The sequence below is a fragment of the Colobus angolensis genome, unplaced genomic scaffold (genome assembly GCF_000951035.1).
Source record: "Colobus angolensis palliatus isolate OR3802 unplaced genomic scaffold, Cang.pa_1.0 Scaffold211, whole genome shotgun sequence".
NCBI lineage: Eukaryota > Metazoa > Chordata > Mammalia > Primates > Cercopithecidae > Colobus > Colobus angolensis.
Window position 1 is genome coordinate 236,003 of NW_012115278.1, and position 20,253 is coordinate 256,255.

General features: G+C 41.9%; 1 protein-coding gene across 1 annotated transcript in view; it reads right to left on the reverse strand.

Annotated features, from left to right (window-relative positions):
* Positions 1 to 5,598: 5,598 nt before the first annotated feature.
* The window catches only part of LOC105512431, a 15,272-nt gene continuing 617 nt past the window's right edge, over positions 5,599 to 20,253 (reverse strand). Inside the window, exons 2-3 of the mRNA XM_011942885.1 lie at positions 19,671 to 20,159; positions 5,599 to 5,642 (exon numbers count right to left, since the gene is read on the reverse strand). Coding sequence (XP_011798275.1) covers positions 19,680 to 20,159 — 480 coding nt within the window. The 3' untranslated portion in view covers positions 5,599 to 5,642; positions 19,671 to 19,679. The remainder of the gene's footprint in view (positions 5,643 to 19,670; positions 20,160 to 20,253) is intronic.

Below are 20,253 nucleotides of genomic sequence, written 5' to 3' on the forward strand. Positions count from 1 at the left end.
TGTTGGCCGGGCTGGTCTCAAATTCCTGACCTCCAGTGATCTGCCTGCCTCAGCCTCCCAAAGTGCTGGGATTACAGGTGTGAGCCACTGCACCCGACCCCACTCCAGAATTTCTGCTTGATGCTTTTTAATTATTTCAATTTCCTTGTTAAATTTAGCTGATAGGACTCTGAATTCCTTCTGTGTGTTATCTTGAATTTCTTTGAGTTTACCTAAAATGGCCATTTTGAATTCTCTATCTGAAAGGTCACATATCTCTGTCCTTACAGGCTTGGTTCCTGGTGCCTCATTTAGTTTACTGAAGTCATGTTTTCCTGGATTCTCTTGATGCTTGTGGATGTTCATTAGTGTCTGAGCATTGAAGAGTTAGGTATTCATTGTAGTCTTCAGAGTCTGTGCTTGTTTCCCCACACCCCCTTTCTTGGAAAGGCTTTCCAGGTATTTTAAGGGACTTGGGTGTTGTGATGTAAGTGTTTGGTCACTGCAACCGTATCTGCATTAGCCTAGTAACACTGTGGTTCTTGCAGACTCATAGAGGTACCACCTTGGTGGTTTTGGATAAGATCTGGAAGAATTCTCTGGATTACTGGGCAGAGACTCTTGTTCTCTTTCCTTACTCTTTCCCAAACAAATGGCCTTCCCCTGCCTCTCTGTTTTGAGCTGCCTGGAGTTGGGAGAGAGATAATACAAGAACACCTGTGGCTACCACCACTGGGACTGTGCTGGGTCAGACCTGAAACCAGTACAGAACTGGGTCTTGCCCAAGGCCTGGTGTAACCGCTACCTGGCTACCACCTATGTTTGTTTAAGGCCCTCGGGCTCTACAATCAACAGGTGGCAAAGCCAGCCAGGTTGTGTCCTTCCTTTCATGGTAGTGAGTGCCCCTGGGCACTGGGTGGGTCCAGAGATGCCATCTGGGAACCAGGGCATGGAGTTGGAAATCTTAAAATCCATCTGGTCCTTTATTCTTCTGTGGCTAAGCTGGCAAAAAAACCACAAGACAAAGTTCTTCCCACACTTTCCTCCCCTTTTTATAGGCAGAGGAGTCTCTGTGGCCTCCACCACCCCAGCCTATAGTGAGTACTGCCTGGCTACCACTGATGTTCACTGAAGCCCCTGGGTCTCTTCAGTCAGCTTGTGGTTGGTTGCTGCCAGGCCTGGGACACATCCTTCAGGGAAGTGAGCTCCTCTATGGCCCAGGTCAGGTCTAGAAATGCTGTCCAAGAGCTATGGCTTAGAATCAGGGACCACAAGAGCCCTCTTGGTGCTCCGCCCCACTGTGGATGAGCTGGTACCTAAACTACCCCTTTTACTCGTCTCTCTGTTTTTCTGAATCTGGAGTCTCTCCTCATCACCACCACAGCTGGGAGTGTGCTGGGTCACACCTGAAGCCAGCACATCCCAGAGTCTTACTCAAAGCCCATGGCATGTACTACCTGTCTACTGCTGCTGATTGTTCAGGGCCCATGTGCTTTTTAGTCTTCCCTTCAAGAAAACAATATCCTTTATGGCCCAGCATGTGTCTAGAAATGTCATCTGGGAGCTAGCTTCTCACACGGGGGCCTCATGACTCTGCCTGGTGCACTATCCTACTGTGGCTGAGCTGGTTTCCAAGTTGTAAGATGAAGTCCTCTACTCTTCCCTTTCCTTAAGTGGAAGGAAGTAGTCTTTTTCAGAACTGTGAGCTATGCTCCCTGGGCTTGGAGGAGCGGTGCTGCAAACCCTCCTTTGGCTGCTCTGGTTGATGTCCCCCATTAGGTCATGTGCCCCCGAAGTCCAGACTTTGATGCCTAGATCACCTTTCAAGTTGATTTAGGGTTCCAGAGCAGTTGAGCTTCTTGCACTGGCAAAGCCTGCCGGAACTCAAGTTCCAACCACTGAGATGGATGAATTCACTCTGGCTAGGGCTGGTCTAAATGCTCCCTCTGTGGGCATTGGCTGAGTTCTGCCAAGTGTTGCTTTCCACTGTGACAGGGCAGCATAATCACTGTACTCTCCCTCCCTCAAGCCATACAGATTCACTGCTGCTGGGGAATAGGGGAATGATGGTGTCAGCAATTCAAGACTGTTTCCTACCCTCTTCAGTGCCTCTTTCAGGGATTTTCAGTTAAAACAATGTACTGTAATTGTTCACCTGATTTTTGGTTTTTATGAAGGTGCTTTTTTGTGTAGTTAGCTCTTAAATTTGGTGTTCCTTTGGGGAGGATGGTTGGTAGAGGCTTTTATTTGGCCATCTTACTTCTGATCTCTTGAAAGTGACTTCTTTAGCTAAATTAATCAAACATAGGAGATAAAATGTTTAGGGCAATTTATTCATATGTATTATATATTCTAGAGTTGATGCCTATGTAGATACTGGGGATTTATTGAATGTATTAGGCCATTCTCGCATTGCTATAAAGAAACACCTGAGACTGGGTGATTTGTAAGGGAAAGAGTTTTAATTGGCTAATGGATCTGCAGGTTCTACAGCTTCTGCAGGCTCTATAGCAATGCTTAGAGACTTCTAGGAAGGCCTCAGGAAGCTTACAATCATGGCAGAAGGTGAAGAGGGAGCAGGCACATCACATGGTGAAAGCAGGAGCAACAGAGAGGGTGAAGGGGTGGTACTACACAATTTTAAACAACCAGATCTTGCAACAGCTCACACTTGGTGCAAGGACAGCACCAAGAGGATGGTGCTACGCCATTCAGGAGGGGTCTGTCCCCATGATCCAAACATTTCCCGCCAGGCCCCACCTCCAACACTGGGAATTACATTTCAACATGAGATTTGGGGCAGGGACAAATATCCAAACTATATCATTGAGCAACCACCTGGTTTTAATATGAAATAAGTTGTTCTCAAACTTTTTAACATCAGGAGCCCCTTATACTCAAAAATTATTGAGCAGCCTCGAGAGTTGTGGATCTCTATTAGAAATTAAAATAACTTTTAGGAATATTTGTTCATTTAAAACTAAAAACAAGCCTATCACATGTTAACATAAATAACATTTTTATAAAATATATATATATATATATTTTTTGAGAGGAAGTCGTGCTCTATTGCCTAGGCTGGAATGCAGTGGCACGATCTCGGCTTACTGCAAGCTCCGCCTCCCGGGTTCACGCCATTCTCCTGCCTCAGCCTCCCAAGTAGCTGGGACTACAGGTGCCCGCCACCATGCCCGGCTAATTTTTTTGTATTTTCAGTAGAGACGGGGTTTCACCGTGTTAGCCAGGATGGTCTCGATCTCCTGACCTCGTGATCCGCCCGCTCCGTCCTCCCAAAGTTCTGGGATTACAGGCGTGAGCTACCGCGCCTGGCCCCAAAAATATTTTCTTAAAAAAGTTAGTGAGAAAAGTGGCACTGTTATATTTTTGCAAACTCTCTTCAATATCTGGCTTACGGAGGACAGTTATGTTCTCTTACTGATAATGAATAAACAGTGCTTCCCAGAAGTGACAATTCAAGAAATCAGTGGTGATCTATATCAAAATGATTTTGAGGATAGTAATTCGAGGACAAGGACCAAGGCTTTTGTACACCATTTTATCCTCAGAGTCTAATACAGTCCTTGGCACATAGTAACGGTCAGATATTTGGTAGGTGACTAAACTATACTGCAGTGTGTTGAGAAGTGAACAGAAGATATGGATTCAGGAATTATAGAAACCTCCTTCATGGCACTTGGTTGAGAAAAGAAGAAAAATGAGGGGAATGAGGGTGCAGATTCAGCAGAGGACTTTTTAAAATAATGTTTTCATGTGAGGGAAAAAAATAAAAACCAATAGAGAGAAATTAAGAAAACAGGAAAGAAATGGAATAATTAGGAATCTAGGCTGGGGTAGGGTAGCAGGGCATTTCAAACATTAATGAGGATATGAGATTCCAGATCTTGTTGAAATGCAAATTCTGATTCAGCTGGTACGTGAGACCTGAGATTGTGCATTTCTAACAAGCACCCAGATAACCTTAAGGCTGTTGGCCCCAGGGTTACACTTATAGTGATTTTCTAGAGCCCAGTTGGGGAAGTGAATCTTGGGCAGGAGAAATACATACCTCTCATATTGAGTTTGGAGATCCATCCCATCTGATATAACTTTTTAAGAGAGAAACATAATTTTCCAAATATCCAGTTGATAACATTTCCCGCTAAATGGCTGCGTTATGAAAATTGCTTCACTTTGAAACTTCTGGTCTTGGTAATATAGAATGTCAGTGTTCTCACAGTGCTTGATTGAGAACATGATACTGAGATTATGGCATACAATATAGTGGCTGTACAAAAAAAAGACATTATTAGGATCTCTAACAATTATGTAAAAATCAGTGCTTCATGGGTAGAGCTCAAACTTTGGTGTGAGACTTGGTTTTATTCTTGGCACTTACTCTGAGTGGTCTTGGGCAAATTAATACCTTAAGCAAAAAGATTCTCATGTAGATTTTGTATGAGAATTATAAATGAAGTACATAAAGTCCAGCAGTCACAAATGGTATCTATTATTACCATCATCCTAAGACTGCAATAAGCTATATTGAAAGTAGTCTCAAAGATTGTTTCATGAATCATCAGATTCACCTAATTTTCAAAAGAATTTAAATAAGGAGATGGAATGAATAGATTGCATTTTGTTTCCATGCACAGGGGAACCGTGCATATTTCTTCTGTGACTCAGAAATGGTTTAACTTTAAAAAATCCCAAAATAGCTGAAGTTAGCAGACATGCAATTTACCAAGGATGACTGGAATTTTGATCTTTCCTGTAATAATACTATACCCAAGCACACTGCTCATTAGGAAAACATTTTTATCTGAATCTTTTACTCTTGGGGGCAAAGAATGCTATTTTTCTTTTTGATAACTATGTTTATAGAATCTAAATCATCCTGAGCAATTATTTCAACATCTGAAGTTATTATTACCATTCATGTTTCATTTATAGCTATTTGAATTTTGATGAATTTCAGTATGGTGCTAGAGTGATAGGACAAGTTCAATTAAGTTCAATATATGGGTATGGTCTAAAGTAATTTTAATTTTTTATTACAACTGCTATGAAGAAAATTAGGATATGCCACATTTTCACGTTTTACAGTTGGATGTCCTATGATGCTCCCTTCCAGAGAACAGAGCTCGGAGTTCTGGAAATTTGAGAGCAACTGATATGTGCTCATGTCTGCATCTGTGTGGGTTGGCTGTATCTCAGGGACAGAATCTGCAGCAAAAAACGTCATAATAGTTCCTTGAATACTTTTATATTATTACTTTGAAAGAACTAAGGCAGAGCATCTCCATTTGGCTTTTCTTCAGGAACACATGTAGGTGGAAAAGAGGTCAGTAGGAAGGCAAGAAGTAAATACTGCAACTGAGATAAAATTAAGTCAACTTTGTAGACTATCCCCAGGCATTTTCTTGTTTTTTCTCTTAAAACTTTTGTGGGTACTTTGTAGGTGCATATATGTATGGGGTACATGAGAGATTGTGAGACAGGCATGGAATGCATAGTAATCACATCATGGAAAATGGGGTATTCATCCCCCTCCCAGGCATTTTCAACTTGAATTTTTGCTGTCAGTAACAACAAGACTGGAAATTTTTAACTCCCTTTTATCAATTTTGTAATCATTGTTGATCTCTTGCACTGGTAGAATATGCCTTGTAGTAGAAAATATGATAACAGCATAAGACGTGTTGTCGTTTCTAAGGTGCTTTCACATACAAGGTGGTAAGTACATGCAGAAACATCAACTGAGCTACTCAAAGCCACTGTAGGTTTGTGTGTCCAGTATTATTAAGTCCTGCTGGAATTTGCTTTGAAAAGTTTTTTCTCATTATTTTTCTAAATCTTATAGTTGTCTGTAAGTACTACCTTCATAATTAAAATGTTTCTACTCTGATGATGCCTTTAACTACTTTTAGAACTATAAGTCTAGAGCTCCTTTCAAGGGATCAAACCAGAAACGGATGCTTAGGGCAGGTGTCACACTGATTTACGACCACGCTCCTAACCTGACATTAGATACATTCAGTAGATCTGGCAGTAAGCATAGTACATACTAATGGGTCTTGATTTTCAATAATTTCGTTATGCATAGTAAAATTTTATGGTGTTTTATTGTGTTGGCTGAATACATCAGGATACCAACTGAAAGCAGATCTTAAAGTTAGTAACTCCTGCTTTTTTGGTTTAGTATTCAATAAACTTCTCTTAGGCCACTAGGGCTTAATGAACAAAATACCTCTTTGGCAAATAATTTTGCAGGCACGAAATGTTACTATAAAATTATTTTGTTGAAGAAACTAAAATGAAAGATTAATTTGACATTGCAGTTATTTAAAAAATGATATGAAATTCTTGCAAACCACTAGAAATGCAAAAATAATTTTAAGTGTCTTTAAAATTTAAACTTAAAATATTGTTAGTTTTTTATTGGGCATATAATTGTGTTTGACTTTTTTGGGGACCAGAAGTTATTTATTTTGGCATCTCTACTAAATAGTATCATGCTTTGGAAACTCAGTAAAATATTTGTTGTTGCTCAATAAATATTTGTTGATTACTTTTCATTTTTTTTTCTGTATTGGTTTTTTAACTTTCCTAGTCATGACTTTTTACACAGATATAATTTTGAGGACTGAACAAAATTCAGGAAGGACTATTCTCACTAAGGTAATATTTTTCTGTATTTTCTAAGGCAGAATCAGAAAGGCCCAAACATTTTTTTTTTTTTTTTTTTTGTTACGGAGTCTTGCTGTGTTGCCCAGGGTGGAGTGCAGTGGTGTGATCTCGGCTCACTGCAACCTCTGCCTCTCGGGTTCAAGTGATTCTTGTGTCTCAGCCTCCCCAGTAGCTGGTATTACAGGTGTATGCAACCACACCAGGCAAATTTTTGTACTTTAATAGAGATGGGGTTTCTCCATATTGGCCAGGCTGTTTTGGAACTCATGACCTCAAGTGATCTGCCCGTTTCAGCCTCCCAAAGTGCTGGGATTACAGGCATGAGCCACTGTGCCTGAATAAGCATTTAAAAAGAAATTAAATTGGCAATTTATTTTAGGTATCATCAAGTAAAATTTTTCTTTCAAAACAATGAAAACTTTGGCTGCTGAAATTTACCAATTTAGATTTGTTTTTAGAAATGTTATAGGGAGATAAAAATTACTGAAATCTGACTCTAGTGTAACCAGGAATGCAACTTTGGAAGGTGACGTGATGGGTAATGCTGTTTTTCAGTCTGTTCTACTAGTGAGAGAATACAGTCAGTTTTTGATGCATAATAACCGGGTGTCTTTTGGGGTATTCCTAAATAGTCAACCTTTTGTAGTTACACTTCCTTTAATTTTCAAATAGAATGTTTTGAATGACCATCCCAGTCTTCCTCCAGTATCTTCATGGATTATCAAGAGTGAGCATATCTCCAGCCATCTCTGGTTCAATGGTTTGCTTCTGCTGAATTCTCAATTTCTGTTTCAGTCTCTTCATCTATGACAGACAGTGATCCTTCCCAGGTAGCACTTTGCCTCTGGTTGGGCATTGGCATACCCTCCAGGTGCCATAAGGTAGAGCTATGTATCCACCTTTACTGAAGGTTTCCACACTTCAGGAGAAAACTAGAGTACAGCAATGCTCACCACTACTGTAAACCTATATTTTGAATACAACTATTTCCAAAATCTGAGGCAAAAACATTAGAACCTTTGCAGCTTTATCCAGCTTCCTAGCCTCTCTGCTGTATGTCAAGGTCTGCCTGCTCTCATTTGTAGGAGAGAGCACCTTTCATAAATGTTTCATAGGGCCAATTTCCCCCTTACTTTAAGAATATTTTACTCACTACCTGAAGGACTTGTTTTCACTCTGGAACTTATTAGAACTTTATGTTCAGGGAAACCCCACCTGTATTAGTCTGTTTTCAAGCTGCTGATAAAGACATACCTGAGACTGGTCAATTTACAAAAGAAAGAGGTTTAACGGACTTACAGTGCCACGTGGCTGGGGAGTCCTCACAATCATGGTGGAAGGTGAAAGGTGTGTCTCACATGGCATCAGACAAGAGAAGAGAGCTTGTGCAGGGGAAGTCCCGTTTTTAAAACCATCATATCTTGTGAGACTTACTATCATGGGAACAGCACGAGAAAGACCCGCTCCCATGATTCAGTTACCTCTCACTAGGTTCCTCCTATGACACATGGGAACTGTGGGAGTTACGATTCAAGACAGGATTTGCGTGGAGACACAGCCAAACCATATCAACACCCTTAGACACAAGGATCCACACAGGGTTACATATTCTAGAGTCTGAATTGTAGTAGAAGTGGTGGGAACAGTGGTGAATATTTTATAGCACAAAAATATAGGATGGTGGTCGGCATGAGAAATGCCGCCTGTGTTGAGGTTGCTCAGCCAGTAGGAAGTAATCATGGTCTTTTTTATTCTTCCTGATTTCTTTTGGTCTTCTCTGAGTACCTTTTGAATAAAACACATTCACACAAGATCTCCCGCGGTCAAACAGTTATTCTCAAGTATTGGACAGTCTAAACACATATTAAGGGACAGAGAGATTTCTCTAAGGCAAATATGTTTAGCAAAGAATTTCTCTTTTCCACAATAAATCGCCTTTTATATTTATGCAGTATTATTTGCCTTTCTCCTCCTATTCTTCTGATTATCTAGACCATGCCCAGAGACCTATCTCCGCAGAAGTCAAACAGAGATTATGACAGCACTTCTTAAAATAACAGAAGCTGATAGCCCTTTAACTATGTAAAGGTCCAGCAGAAGATGTGTGTGTGTGTGTGTGTGCATGTGTGTGGTTTTGATTCATATTAAAGTCTTAGGCAGCGCTTCCTCTGCAGTTGATTTTCTCAGTAAGCAGAAATGAAGCTGTAGATAGATGTCTTCTCCCTCTGTCCAGAGAAAGCCCTAGGGTCACAGATTCGTTTTTTGTGGAATTTCAGTTACATGAGTTTGGAGTAGTTTGGCCTCACTGGTCTATTTCTATCCACAAAGACCAAAGAGATTTATAGTATAGTGATGGATAGAACACTCTAGTCCAAGAGCTTGGGAGAGACTTTGATGGTTTACCTTAGAGATCATGTGGTGTTGTTCATGATCCTTATGTGCATTCTAAACTGAACTTCATGTTCAGGGAAACTCCGTTACCTTGTTTCGTAGGGAATCTTCTGATGGAGCTGGCTCCAAGGCTTCCCCATAATTATTTTCAACTCTTGAGGGAGTATCAGACCTGTCTTCGTACAAATGAAGATTTCAGGGTCATGCTGAAGCTGTGAAGACCAGCCGAGAACTTCATTTCATAGCTTTTTGTAAGATTTCTTCACACTGGGTAGAGGTGAGGGTGAGGTTAGCTTAAGATCACTGTGCTCTTCCAGTGGAGGCCCAGATAAACAATAATGGTAAACCTAGGAATACAAGTTGGTCTCTTGTCTCCAGGCCAGTCAGTCTGTAGTCTTTAATCCTTTCCTTTAAAAAATGTTTTTGAAAATTTTATTGTGGTAGACATGAGACCTACTGTATTAGTCCGTTTTCACACTGCTGATAAAGACATAGCCGAGACAGGGAAGAAAAAGAGGTTTAATGGGACTTATAGTTCCACATGGCTGGGGAGGCCTCAGAATCATGGCGGGAGGTGAATGGTACTCCTTACATGGTGACAGCAAGAGAAAATGAGGAAGAAGCAAAAGCAGAAGCCCCTGATAAACCCATCAGATCTCATGAGACTTATTCACCATGATGAGAATAGCAGGGGAAAGACCAGCCCCATGATTCAATTACTTCTCTCTGGGTCCCTCCCAGGACACATGGGAATTCTGGGAGATACAATTCAAGTTGAGATTTGGGTGGGGACACAGCCAAACCATATCATCTACCCTCTTAACACACACACACACACACACATAATTTTTTTGAGACAAAGTCTCACTCTGTCACCCAGGCTGGAGTGCAATGGCACAATCTCAGCTCACTATGACATCAACCTCCCAGGTTTAACCCATTCTCACCTTAACCTCCCAAGTAGCTTGGACCAGAGTTGCACGTCACCATACCTGGCTAATTTTTGTATTGTTTGTAGAGACCAAGTTTCACCATGTTGCCCAGGCTGGTCTTGAAGTCCTGAGCTCAAGCAATCCACCCACCTCAGCCTCTCAAAGTGCTGGGATTACAGGTATAAGCCACTACACTCAGCCAATATATTTTTAAGTGTACAATACATTATTGTCGACCATAGGTACTATCCTTTCCTTTTTGAAGCTAAAATATTACTGCTATCCACCTAGTAGTAATAGAATAGGGGAATGAAGGGGTTATTATAAAAATTGTAGTTTAAACTTTTATAGGAAGTATAAATTTCCTCTAATGTATGGGTTGTTTCATTTCTGAGTCCAATTTCAGAATGTAAACAAGAATTGCAATTACAATTCTAAAGTACAGATGGTCCCCAACTTACGATATTTTGACTACGATGATGCAAAAGAGATACACATTTAGCCAAAACCGTGCTTAAGAGTATCCATACAACCGTTCTTTCACTTTCAGTACAGTAGTCAATAAATTACATAAGATATTCAACAACTTGTTATAAAATAGGCTTTAAAATAGATGATTTTGCCCAAATGTAGGCTAATGTACTTGTTGTGAGGATGTTTAAGGAAACTAGACTAACTATAATGTTTGGTAGGTTAAATATTTAACAATATTTTCAACTTATAATGGGTTTATCAGATATAACCCCATCATAAGTTGAGGAGCATCTATATTAATCATATAGTGCATACTGTGCTTAAATATTTTCCCCTGCCTTTTTAACAAAACAATTTGAACTGATAGTAAGGTTATTTATCTTATCAAATAAAGTTAATGAGAGATCAGGTAGAAATTCTTTACCAAAACATAAACATACACACACACACACAAATGTATTTTAGGGAAAACTGCACTTGACTATTTTTATCTTTGATTATCCCTACTAAAGATATCCTTCTAGGGAAAACACAGACTTTATTTTTTTTTTCATTTCATGGGCTTCAGGAAGAGAAGCTTAGTAAACACACATTCTCTCCTTCTTCGTTCCCAGAAGCTGCAATAGTTTATTTTAAAGCTAATTCTAGGGTAAGTCCTTTTGATCTCACTGCTATCACTTAGAGAATTATAATGTGGTTTTGCAAATCTAGCTAGAATGGGGGACCTTTAAAAAAGGTCTTGGATTTATGTTAAATGATTTTAGTTCAATGACAGGAAACCCCTCTACTTGTTAAAAAAAAAAAACAAAACCCTTAAGACCTTTATAGTAGGAAGAAAGCAACCAACTGCTTTTCAAATTATGGGGTTGGTCCCATGTTTTGAAAGTTACCATCTCAGTTGATCTCTTAATGAGATGTCTGTGTACATGAGACGAAGGTCGATAAGAACTAAAGGGCTTCTCATCTATCCCTTCTCGGTTAACAATCCAGTAGCTTCAGAAGACAAATTTATGACCCTTGCCTTCGTCCACTGTAGGATTCATCATCCTAAAGCTGCACTGGAAACTTCCTGGAGGTTTGTCTTCTTTTTGGAGGAGTGTTCTCATATGGGATTCACTTTGTCTTTCTCCTTTTGCTTTCTGGTGCATACATGTTTTCCCTCTTATGTTCATTTCTTAATCATTATCTGTAACATTTTGGCTTCTTTGTTCTCTGGCTTTGATTTCCAAATATAAAATTGAATCTTCTTGTCTGAATATCATTATGTAAGTACTGACAACATCACATCTTCTTATTACTGACACTGAAGATGTATTTTTTGTGGGTACAAATGGGGTAGAGATGGGATAAGTATAATTATTACTAAATATATTTTTAATCTACCTTCTAGGAGTCTTTCTTTGTGTTAACTAAGCTGTCATATAAGCATGAGAAATACACACAAAATCCATATGTTGGTTATTTCTGAGCTTATAAGGGCAGGCACCTTTTTGAATCATAACCAATCACAGTACAAAATTCAGTTCTTTTATTAGAAGAATTCTCACTGTATCTGCTTCCTCTTTCAATTATTTCCAGCCAACAGGACCTCTTCTCTTACAATCTTTGCCCAGGCACCATTCAGCCCCATCCTTTCTTCCTTTACAACACAGAGTAGCCTTTTTCTGCCCAATTCATCCTAACTCCTCTCCCCCACCACCCCACCACTTGCTGCAAGAAACTTGGGCCTAAGGTTCACTGTTATTGTAGAAAAGCATTTCCTGACAAAGCCAGTTTCTCTGTGTAGAATAGTTGTCCTCAATGGGGGGGCTGATTTGCCCCCAGGGGACATTTGGCAGTGTCTGGAAACATTTTTGGTTATCACTTCTACAGGGATACTGCTGGTGTCTAGTGGGTAGGGGACAGGGATCCTGCTAAACCTCCAAGATGCACAGGACGATCCCCATAACAAAGAATTATCCGACCCAGATTGTCAATTGTCTTTCTGTTGAGAGGCCCTGCTGTAAGGAAATTCTTGTATCAGTGGCACTAAGCAATGATATTTTCTATTGTGCTGTTATCAATGCATTATTATGTACGTGAAGTTATAGGTTTTACATATACACATTCCAGATAATAAACAGTTGTTGAACACTAGATATATGTCAGGCACCAGGTACTCTTAAATTGCTTATGGTTCAATGAGGAAAAGAGGCAATATAATACCTTGTGAAAGGGGCTATGATTGCATAATGAAGATATATGTCTCACCTCACTCAGGAGGATCTGCTAAGCTTTTTGAATTCTGAGAAGGAAGAGGCCTGAATTGAGCCTGGAAGAATAGGTAAGAGAAAGCAAGGCAAAGGGAAGGAGAGAAACACATTTCTGGAAAAGGCAGAAGCTCAGGTTAAGACGTGGTTAGAGAAGTGGGCAGGAGCAGATCCCGAAGGACACCACTTAATGGGCTGGCAACCATCAGATGGTTTTTAAAGGCCACTGGGAGTCCTTGGTTAATTGGGGCAGGAGTGGGGAGTGTGTTGGTGGTTTAAGAGTTACATTTCATTGTGGTTTTGATTTGCATTTCTCTGATGGCTAGTGGTGATGAGCATTTTTTCATGTGTCTGTTGGCTGCATAAATGTCTTCTTTTGAGAAGTGTCTGTTCATATCCTTTGCCAGTTAGAATGGTGATCATTAAAAAGTCAGGAGACAACAGGTGCTGGAGAGGATGTGGAGAAATAGGAACACCTTTACACTGTTGGTGGGACTGTAAACTAGCTCAACATTGTGGAAGACAGTGTGGCGATTCCTCAAGCATCTAGAACTAGAAATACCATTTGACCCAACCATCCCATTACTGGGTATATACCCATAGGATTATAAATCATGCTGCTATAAAGACACATGCACACATATGTTTATTGTGGCACTATTCACAATAGCAAAGACTTGGAACTAACCCAAATGTCCATCAATGACAGACTGAATTAAGAAAATGTGGCACATACACACCATGGAATACTATGCAGCCATAAAAAAGGATGAGTTCATGTCCTTTGTAGGGACGTGGATGCAGCTGGAAACCATCATTCTCAGCAAACTATCACAAGAACAGAAAACCAAACACCGCATGTTCTCACTCATAGGTGGGAATTGAACAGTGAGAACACTTGGACACAGGAAGGGGAACATCATACACCAGGGCCTGTTGTGGGGTGAGGGGAGGGGGGAGGGACAGCATTAGGAGATATACCTAATGTAAATGACGAATTAATGGGTGCGGCACACCAACATGGCACATGTATACATATGTGACAAACTTGAACATTGTGCACATGTACCCTAGAACTTAAAGTATAATAAAAAAAAAATTAAAAAGAGTTAGATGTCAAGAAGGTCATCACTGTTTCTGAAATCTAACTGATAGTTAATGAGAGACTGAACTAAGGTAGTATTAATAGAATTGACAAGACTGGGAATGGGGTTGGCATTGGGATGAAAGATGAAAAAGTCATGCATGACCCTCAAATTTTAGGCATGGTGCCATTTACGGAGTCAGGAAAGGCAGGAGGGGATTGAAGGTTGTGGGATGAGGTAGAAGTCAAATTTGGACATACTGTCATCCCTCAGAATTTGGGGGAATTTGTTCTGGGATCCCCTGTTCATACCAAAACCCACAGATTCTCAAGTCCCTCATATAAAATTATGTAGTATTTGCATAAAACCTGCACAGTCCTCCCACACACTTTAAATCATCTTTAGATTACTTAATACAATACCTAATGCAATGTAAATACTATGTAAACAGTTATACTGTATTTTTTAACATTTGTGTTCTTTTTAATTGTCGTATTGTTATTTTTCATTGTTTTCCCCACTCCATACCCCCTAGATCCACAGTTGGTTGAATCTGCAGATGTAGAACCTGCAGATATGGAAAGCCAATTTTATTTTTGTGTCATACAGATCTTCTTATTTATAAAAGTAATATACGTGTCTTTTGTAAAAACACTTGGAAAAGAGAGAGAGGTACAAAATCTCCACTCGGAAATAGCCACTGTTGGTGGCTGGGCACAGTGGCTCATGCCTGTAATCCCAGCACTTTGTTAGGCTGAGGCGGGTGGATTGCTTGAGTTCAGGAATTTGCAGTCAACCTGGGTAACATGACGAAACACCGTCTCTACAAAAAATACAAAAATTACCCAGGCGTGGTGGCATGTACCTGTAGTCCCAGGTACTCGGGAGGCTGAGGTGGGAGGATCACTTGAGCTCGGGAAGCTGAGGTTGCAATGAAAGCCACTGCATTCCAGCCTGGGTGACAGAGTGAGACCCTGTCTTAAAAAACAAAACAAAACAAAACAAACAGAAAAGAAATAACCACTGTCAAAAGTTCAGTGATGTTTTTCCCAAATTGTTCTATGTGGCCAAAATTAAACATTTAAAAAATACTAACCCAAACTAAGGTGCTTTATACACTTCTTTCCTTCCTTTCCTTCCCCTTTCCCTTTCCTTCTTTCTCTTTCTTTCTTTTCTTTCTTTTCTTTCTTTTCTTTCTTTTCTTTCTTTCTTTCTTTCTTTCTTTCTTTCTCTCTCTCTCTCTCTCTTTCTCTTTCTCTCTCTCTCGCTCTCTTTCTTTCTTTTCTTTTTCTCTTTCTTCTTCTTCTTTTTTTTTTATTTTTTTTTATTTTTAGTAGAGACGGGGTTTCACCATGTTGGCCCAGCTGGTTTCAAACTCCTAACCTCAGGTGATCCACCTGCCTCAGCCTTCCAAAATGTTGGGATTACAGGCATGAGCCACCATGCCCAGCCTGCCTTTTTTCACTTTGCAATATATTTTAACTCTTTCCTGTGCCACTGAATGTCCTTTTACATTTTTTTTTTCTTTTTTTGAGGTAGAATCTCTCTCTGTTGCCCAGACTGGAGTGCAGTGGTGCGATCTCAGCTCACTGCAACCTCTGCTTTTTGGGTTCAAGCAATTCTTGTGCCTCAGTCTGCCAAGTGGCTGGGATTACAGGCGTGCGCCAGTATGCCCAGCTAATTTGTGTACTTTTAGTAGAGATGGGGTTTCACCATGTTGCCCAGGCTGGTCTTGAACTGCCGAGCTTGAGCAATCCACCCGCCTTGGCCTCCCAAAGTGCTGGGATTATAGGTGTGAGCCACCGCACCTGGACTCTTTTTACATTCTTAATGACTGCACAATATCTCACTCTATGGAGGAACCATAATTTACTCTACCATCTCTATTGTTAGGGGTTTTGGTAGCTTTGGGATTCTCATTCTTAACAAGTCATGCTTGATGCCATCACAGGTTGAGTCCTCAGAAGCTGACAGAAATGGCATTGGGGGTGTAAGATATTAACTAGGGCTAGATTCCTGTGAATGGAAGAGGGAAGTGTGGGCAAGGGAGAAAGTGAACTGTGGTGCAGTCCTGCAGCCTCAGCAGACCCCAGGGTCTACTGTAAAGGCCTATGAGTGTTGTCCCATTGGGTGGAAATGGCTAGGCTTTTATAATCTTGTCATTCACTGACCAGATGAGGGCTGTCCTGGGAGGGGAAGGACCTCAGGTGAGGCTGCACTCTGCAGCTGAGGCCAACTCTGAAGGGGCTGATAGCTAGGGGTATCAGTTGACCACATTCTCCAAGGCTGAGCAGCAAATCCTCCTGTGAAGCAAGTCCTCCTATGACACTCCTATGGGGCATCTCTGTGTCTACCACCATTACTTCATTCTGTACATCTATGTTTGCTCAGGTCCTTGGTATAAATTCCAAGAAGTGGAATTGCTGGGACAGAGTGTGGGCATTTGAAAAACTTTTTATATTTATTGCCAAGTGACCTTCCAGAAAGATTGTACCTCTTTCTCCCATCAAGAGTTAATCACGAATGCATCAATATATGACAATTGTACTTTTTTACATTTTTAAATATTGAAAGGTATCTCAAATTCCTTTGGAAAATAAATACATATTTTGATGTTTTGTTGTTGTGAATTTCATTTCAAACTCCTAAGGCAGGTGCTGTACTTTTCTCTACAGAGCTGTATAAATCTTTCCAGAAGGGTAAAACATTCTAATGACTGATATTAGGAGGCAAAGAATTATATTTGGGTCTTCTGAGTTGCAAACTTTCAACATTAAAGATGCCAAGCAGTGACTGGTGCCTGAGCCGACTTGAAACAGGATTTGCAAAATCCTCCAGCCTTTCCATATAACTATTTGAACAAATACATGAAATTCCTATTTTTTTAGGAAAAATGTGACACCCTGTTAGAAAGAGAGACCAAAGGGAAATAACCTTCAACCTTCATTTGTTGAGCATCTATTCTAAGCAATATCTTGCGCTTTTATATCCACCATCGTATTTAATTCTCACAACAATCCTTTGAAGTATTATCACATTCTTCAGATGAAGAAATGGAAACTTAGTGATTCTGGTAGCTTGCTAATATTGTAAGGCATTCAGATCCCCAAGGCTGTGCACTTCTTAACATTCTGGGCTGCCACCCCCAAAGCTAGTTACACAGCAGGGGCTTTAAATAGTATAATGTATGTATATATTAACTCTAAGAATAATAATCCTTGTGAAGCTTGCAGAATGTCCTACTGGACTGAATAATGCATAGGATTCAGCATCTAGAATTTTAAAATTTTGTATCACTTATAACATCTAGCACATATGAGGTATTCACTAATTACTTAAAAGGTTTTTTTTTTTTTTTTGAGATGGAGTCTCGCTCTGTTGCCCAGGCTGGATGGAGTACAGTGCCATGGTCTCGGCTCACTGCAACCTCCATGCTCCCAGGTTCAAGCGATTCTCCTGCCTCAGCCTCCCAAGTAGCTGGGATTACAGATGGCTGCCACCATGCCCAGCTAATTTTTTTGTATTTTTAGTAGACACGGGGTTTTACCATGTTGGCCAGGCTGGTCGTGAACTCCTGACTTAGTGATGTGCCCGCCTCGGCCTCCCAAAGTGCTGGGATTACAGGCGTGAGCCACTGTGCCTCGCCGCACTTAAAAGTTTTTGAATAGCCAATGAGAGAGAAATATCTTCCCAGTTTCTTTCATCATTCCATTTTCTTTTGGGGTTTGGCCTGATCAGAGCGTAGCCAGGAGGCGAAGAGATGGTTCAGTCAGTGGCCTCCCTTTCAGCAGGAACAGTTGTATTCCTGAAGCTTGCTTGTCAGCTTTTTTAAACAGACCCACAGACTAGAGATAGTGCCAATAAAAAATGGCTGAACAAAAATGAACCTAACAAAAACCATCACCCCAATCCGGAAGAATGTGGGTGAACTGTTTACTCAGAAGAGATAGGTTCCAATCTAGCTTTTAGAGCTAACTTCCAGAGCACAGGAAGTACAGAGAGAAGAGAAATATGTTGAAGACACCACAAAGAAGTCTAAGATAAATCCAGAAGACAGTCTGGTTTTTTCAACAAGGCACTGTCATTCCAAAAAAAGGGGGAGTGTGGAGGAGGAGGAGTCTCTTCTGGGTTAAAAAAGATGCACTCAAATGCAATGGGTGGTCATGGATTGAATCCTGGTCTGAGTAAGTCAGCTGTAAAAGACATTTCTGGGTCAGTTGGAAGAATTTGATATGAGTTGATAATTATTGTTAGTTTTAGTTAGGTGTGCAAATAGCATTATGTTTATGTAGGAAAGTGTCTTTCTTTTTTTTTTTCTTTTTTGAGATAGAGTCATGCTCTGTCGCCAGGCTGGAGTGCAGTGGTGTGATCTTGGCTTACCGCAACCTCTGACTCCCTGGTTCAAGCGATTCTCCTGCCTCAGCCTCCCGAGTACCACCACCACGTCCAGTTAACTTTTTTGTCTGTGTATTTTTAGTAGAGATAGGTTTCACCATGTTGGCCAGGATGGTCTCGAACTCCTGACCTCGTGATCCGCCCACCTCGGCCTCCCAAAGTGGGAAAGTGTCCTTTAAAAAATGTTATGTATATGGTACCATATAGGGGTGAAATTTCCTATCTTTACTTTAAAACTCTCCACCAGGTGTGATGGCTTAGCACTTTGGGAGGCCAAGGTGGGAGGACTGCTTGAGGTCAGAGTTTGAGACCATCCTAGACAACATAGTGACACCCTTCTCTCTACAAAAAATACATAAATTAGCTGGGTGTGGTGACACTTGCCTGTAGTTGCAGTTACTTGGGAGGCTGAGGCAGGAGGATCGCTTGAGTCCACGAGTTCAAGGTCACCGTGAGCTATGATGGCGCCACTGCACTCCAACCTAGGCAACAGAGCTGTCTCTTAAAAAACTTAAAAAGCAAAAAAGAACGGGCGGGTGCGGTGGCTCATACCTGTAATCCCAGCACTTTGGGAGGCCGAGTCGGGTGGATCATGAGGTCAGGAGATCCAGAGTATCCTGGCTAACACGGTGAAACCCCGTCTCTACTAAAAAAAATAAAGCGGCGGGCGCCTGCAGCCCCAGCTACTCGGGAGGCTGAGGCAGGAGAATGGCATGAACCCGGGAGGCAGAGCTTGCAGTGAGCCGATATAGCGCCACTGTACTCTAGCCTACGCGACAGAGAGAGACTCCTTCCCCAAACAAACAAACACACACTTTGGGAGGCCGAGGTGGGTGGATCAGTTGAGGTCAGGAGTTCGAGACCAGCCTGGCCAACATGGTGAAACGCCATCTCTACTAAAAATAAAAAAACTAGCCGGGCATGGTGGTGGGCACCTGTAATCCCAGATACTCGGGAGGCTAAAGCAGGAGAATTGCTTGAACCCAGGAGACGGAGGTTGCAGTGGGCCGACATGGTGCCACTGCACTCCAGCCTGAGCGACAGAGTGAGACTCCATCTCAAAAAACAAACAAGTAAATATAATTTTAAAAATTAAAAAATAAAACCCACCAGCAGAAAAGGTGATAAATGAGGCAAAAGGCAAATAGTTGTTAAATACAGACGCTAGGTTTTAGGTAGTATTCTACTAGTCTCTGCTCTATATCTAATGTTTTTCTTCATAAAAAGTAAACAACCAGAAAAATAAGAACAAGGGTTTGCTTTCGTTTCAGCAGAGTACAAACTGGTCTTTATCTTCCTCCAAAGATGAAGCCATCAACCTATGGCCTGGATAGTGCCTCAGGAGCGTGGAGTGAGGGCCCAGGTTGCTCAGACAGATGAGTAGACCCCTTTGTGGAGACCTGATTTGAGCACTGGTGTGAAAAGGACCCACGCAAACCGACCCGTGTGCCTCCCGCCCCGCGGCCCTGCACACCTACCCAGGGCCGCTACGGATACCGCATAACTTGCCACTTCGCTGTCCCATGAGTGTCCTTTAAACCACGAAGGGTGGGAGTTCTGACGCTCAGCGCGAGGGCGATCATCAAACAGCCTAAAGTGGGCTGAGCGGGCGGGAAGTGGGGAATGCAAGGAACTCTCCCGCTCGCTCGAACCCTCAGCGGCGAGCCGTGGTGGAGGGGCAGGGACCCTCCTTCCACCGCACTGGAAGTCGGGCGGAGCGGGGGTCGGACTCCGCCGTGGGGAAGCGGCCGCACGTGCCAAGGCCACGACCCTGCTCTGCAGCCCGGAGGGCCGGGCCGCCGCAGGGGGCGGGAACGTGGGAGGGGAGGGCGAGCACCTGGCGGCTGGGCCGGATCGCGGCAGGAGAGCGGGTAGCGGGCTCTGCTGGCCCCGGCTAGGTGAGGGAGGCGGGCCGCGCTTCCCAGCGGGGGAAGTTTCTTGGCCGGGAAAGGTACAATTGTGTGCAGCTATTCTTGGTATGTCAAGCGGGCCGGGCGGCCGCGAGCAGGGAGGGCGCCGCTCTCAGTGGCCCGGGAGAGGGCAGCGGCCAGGCGGGAGGGT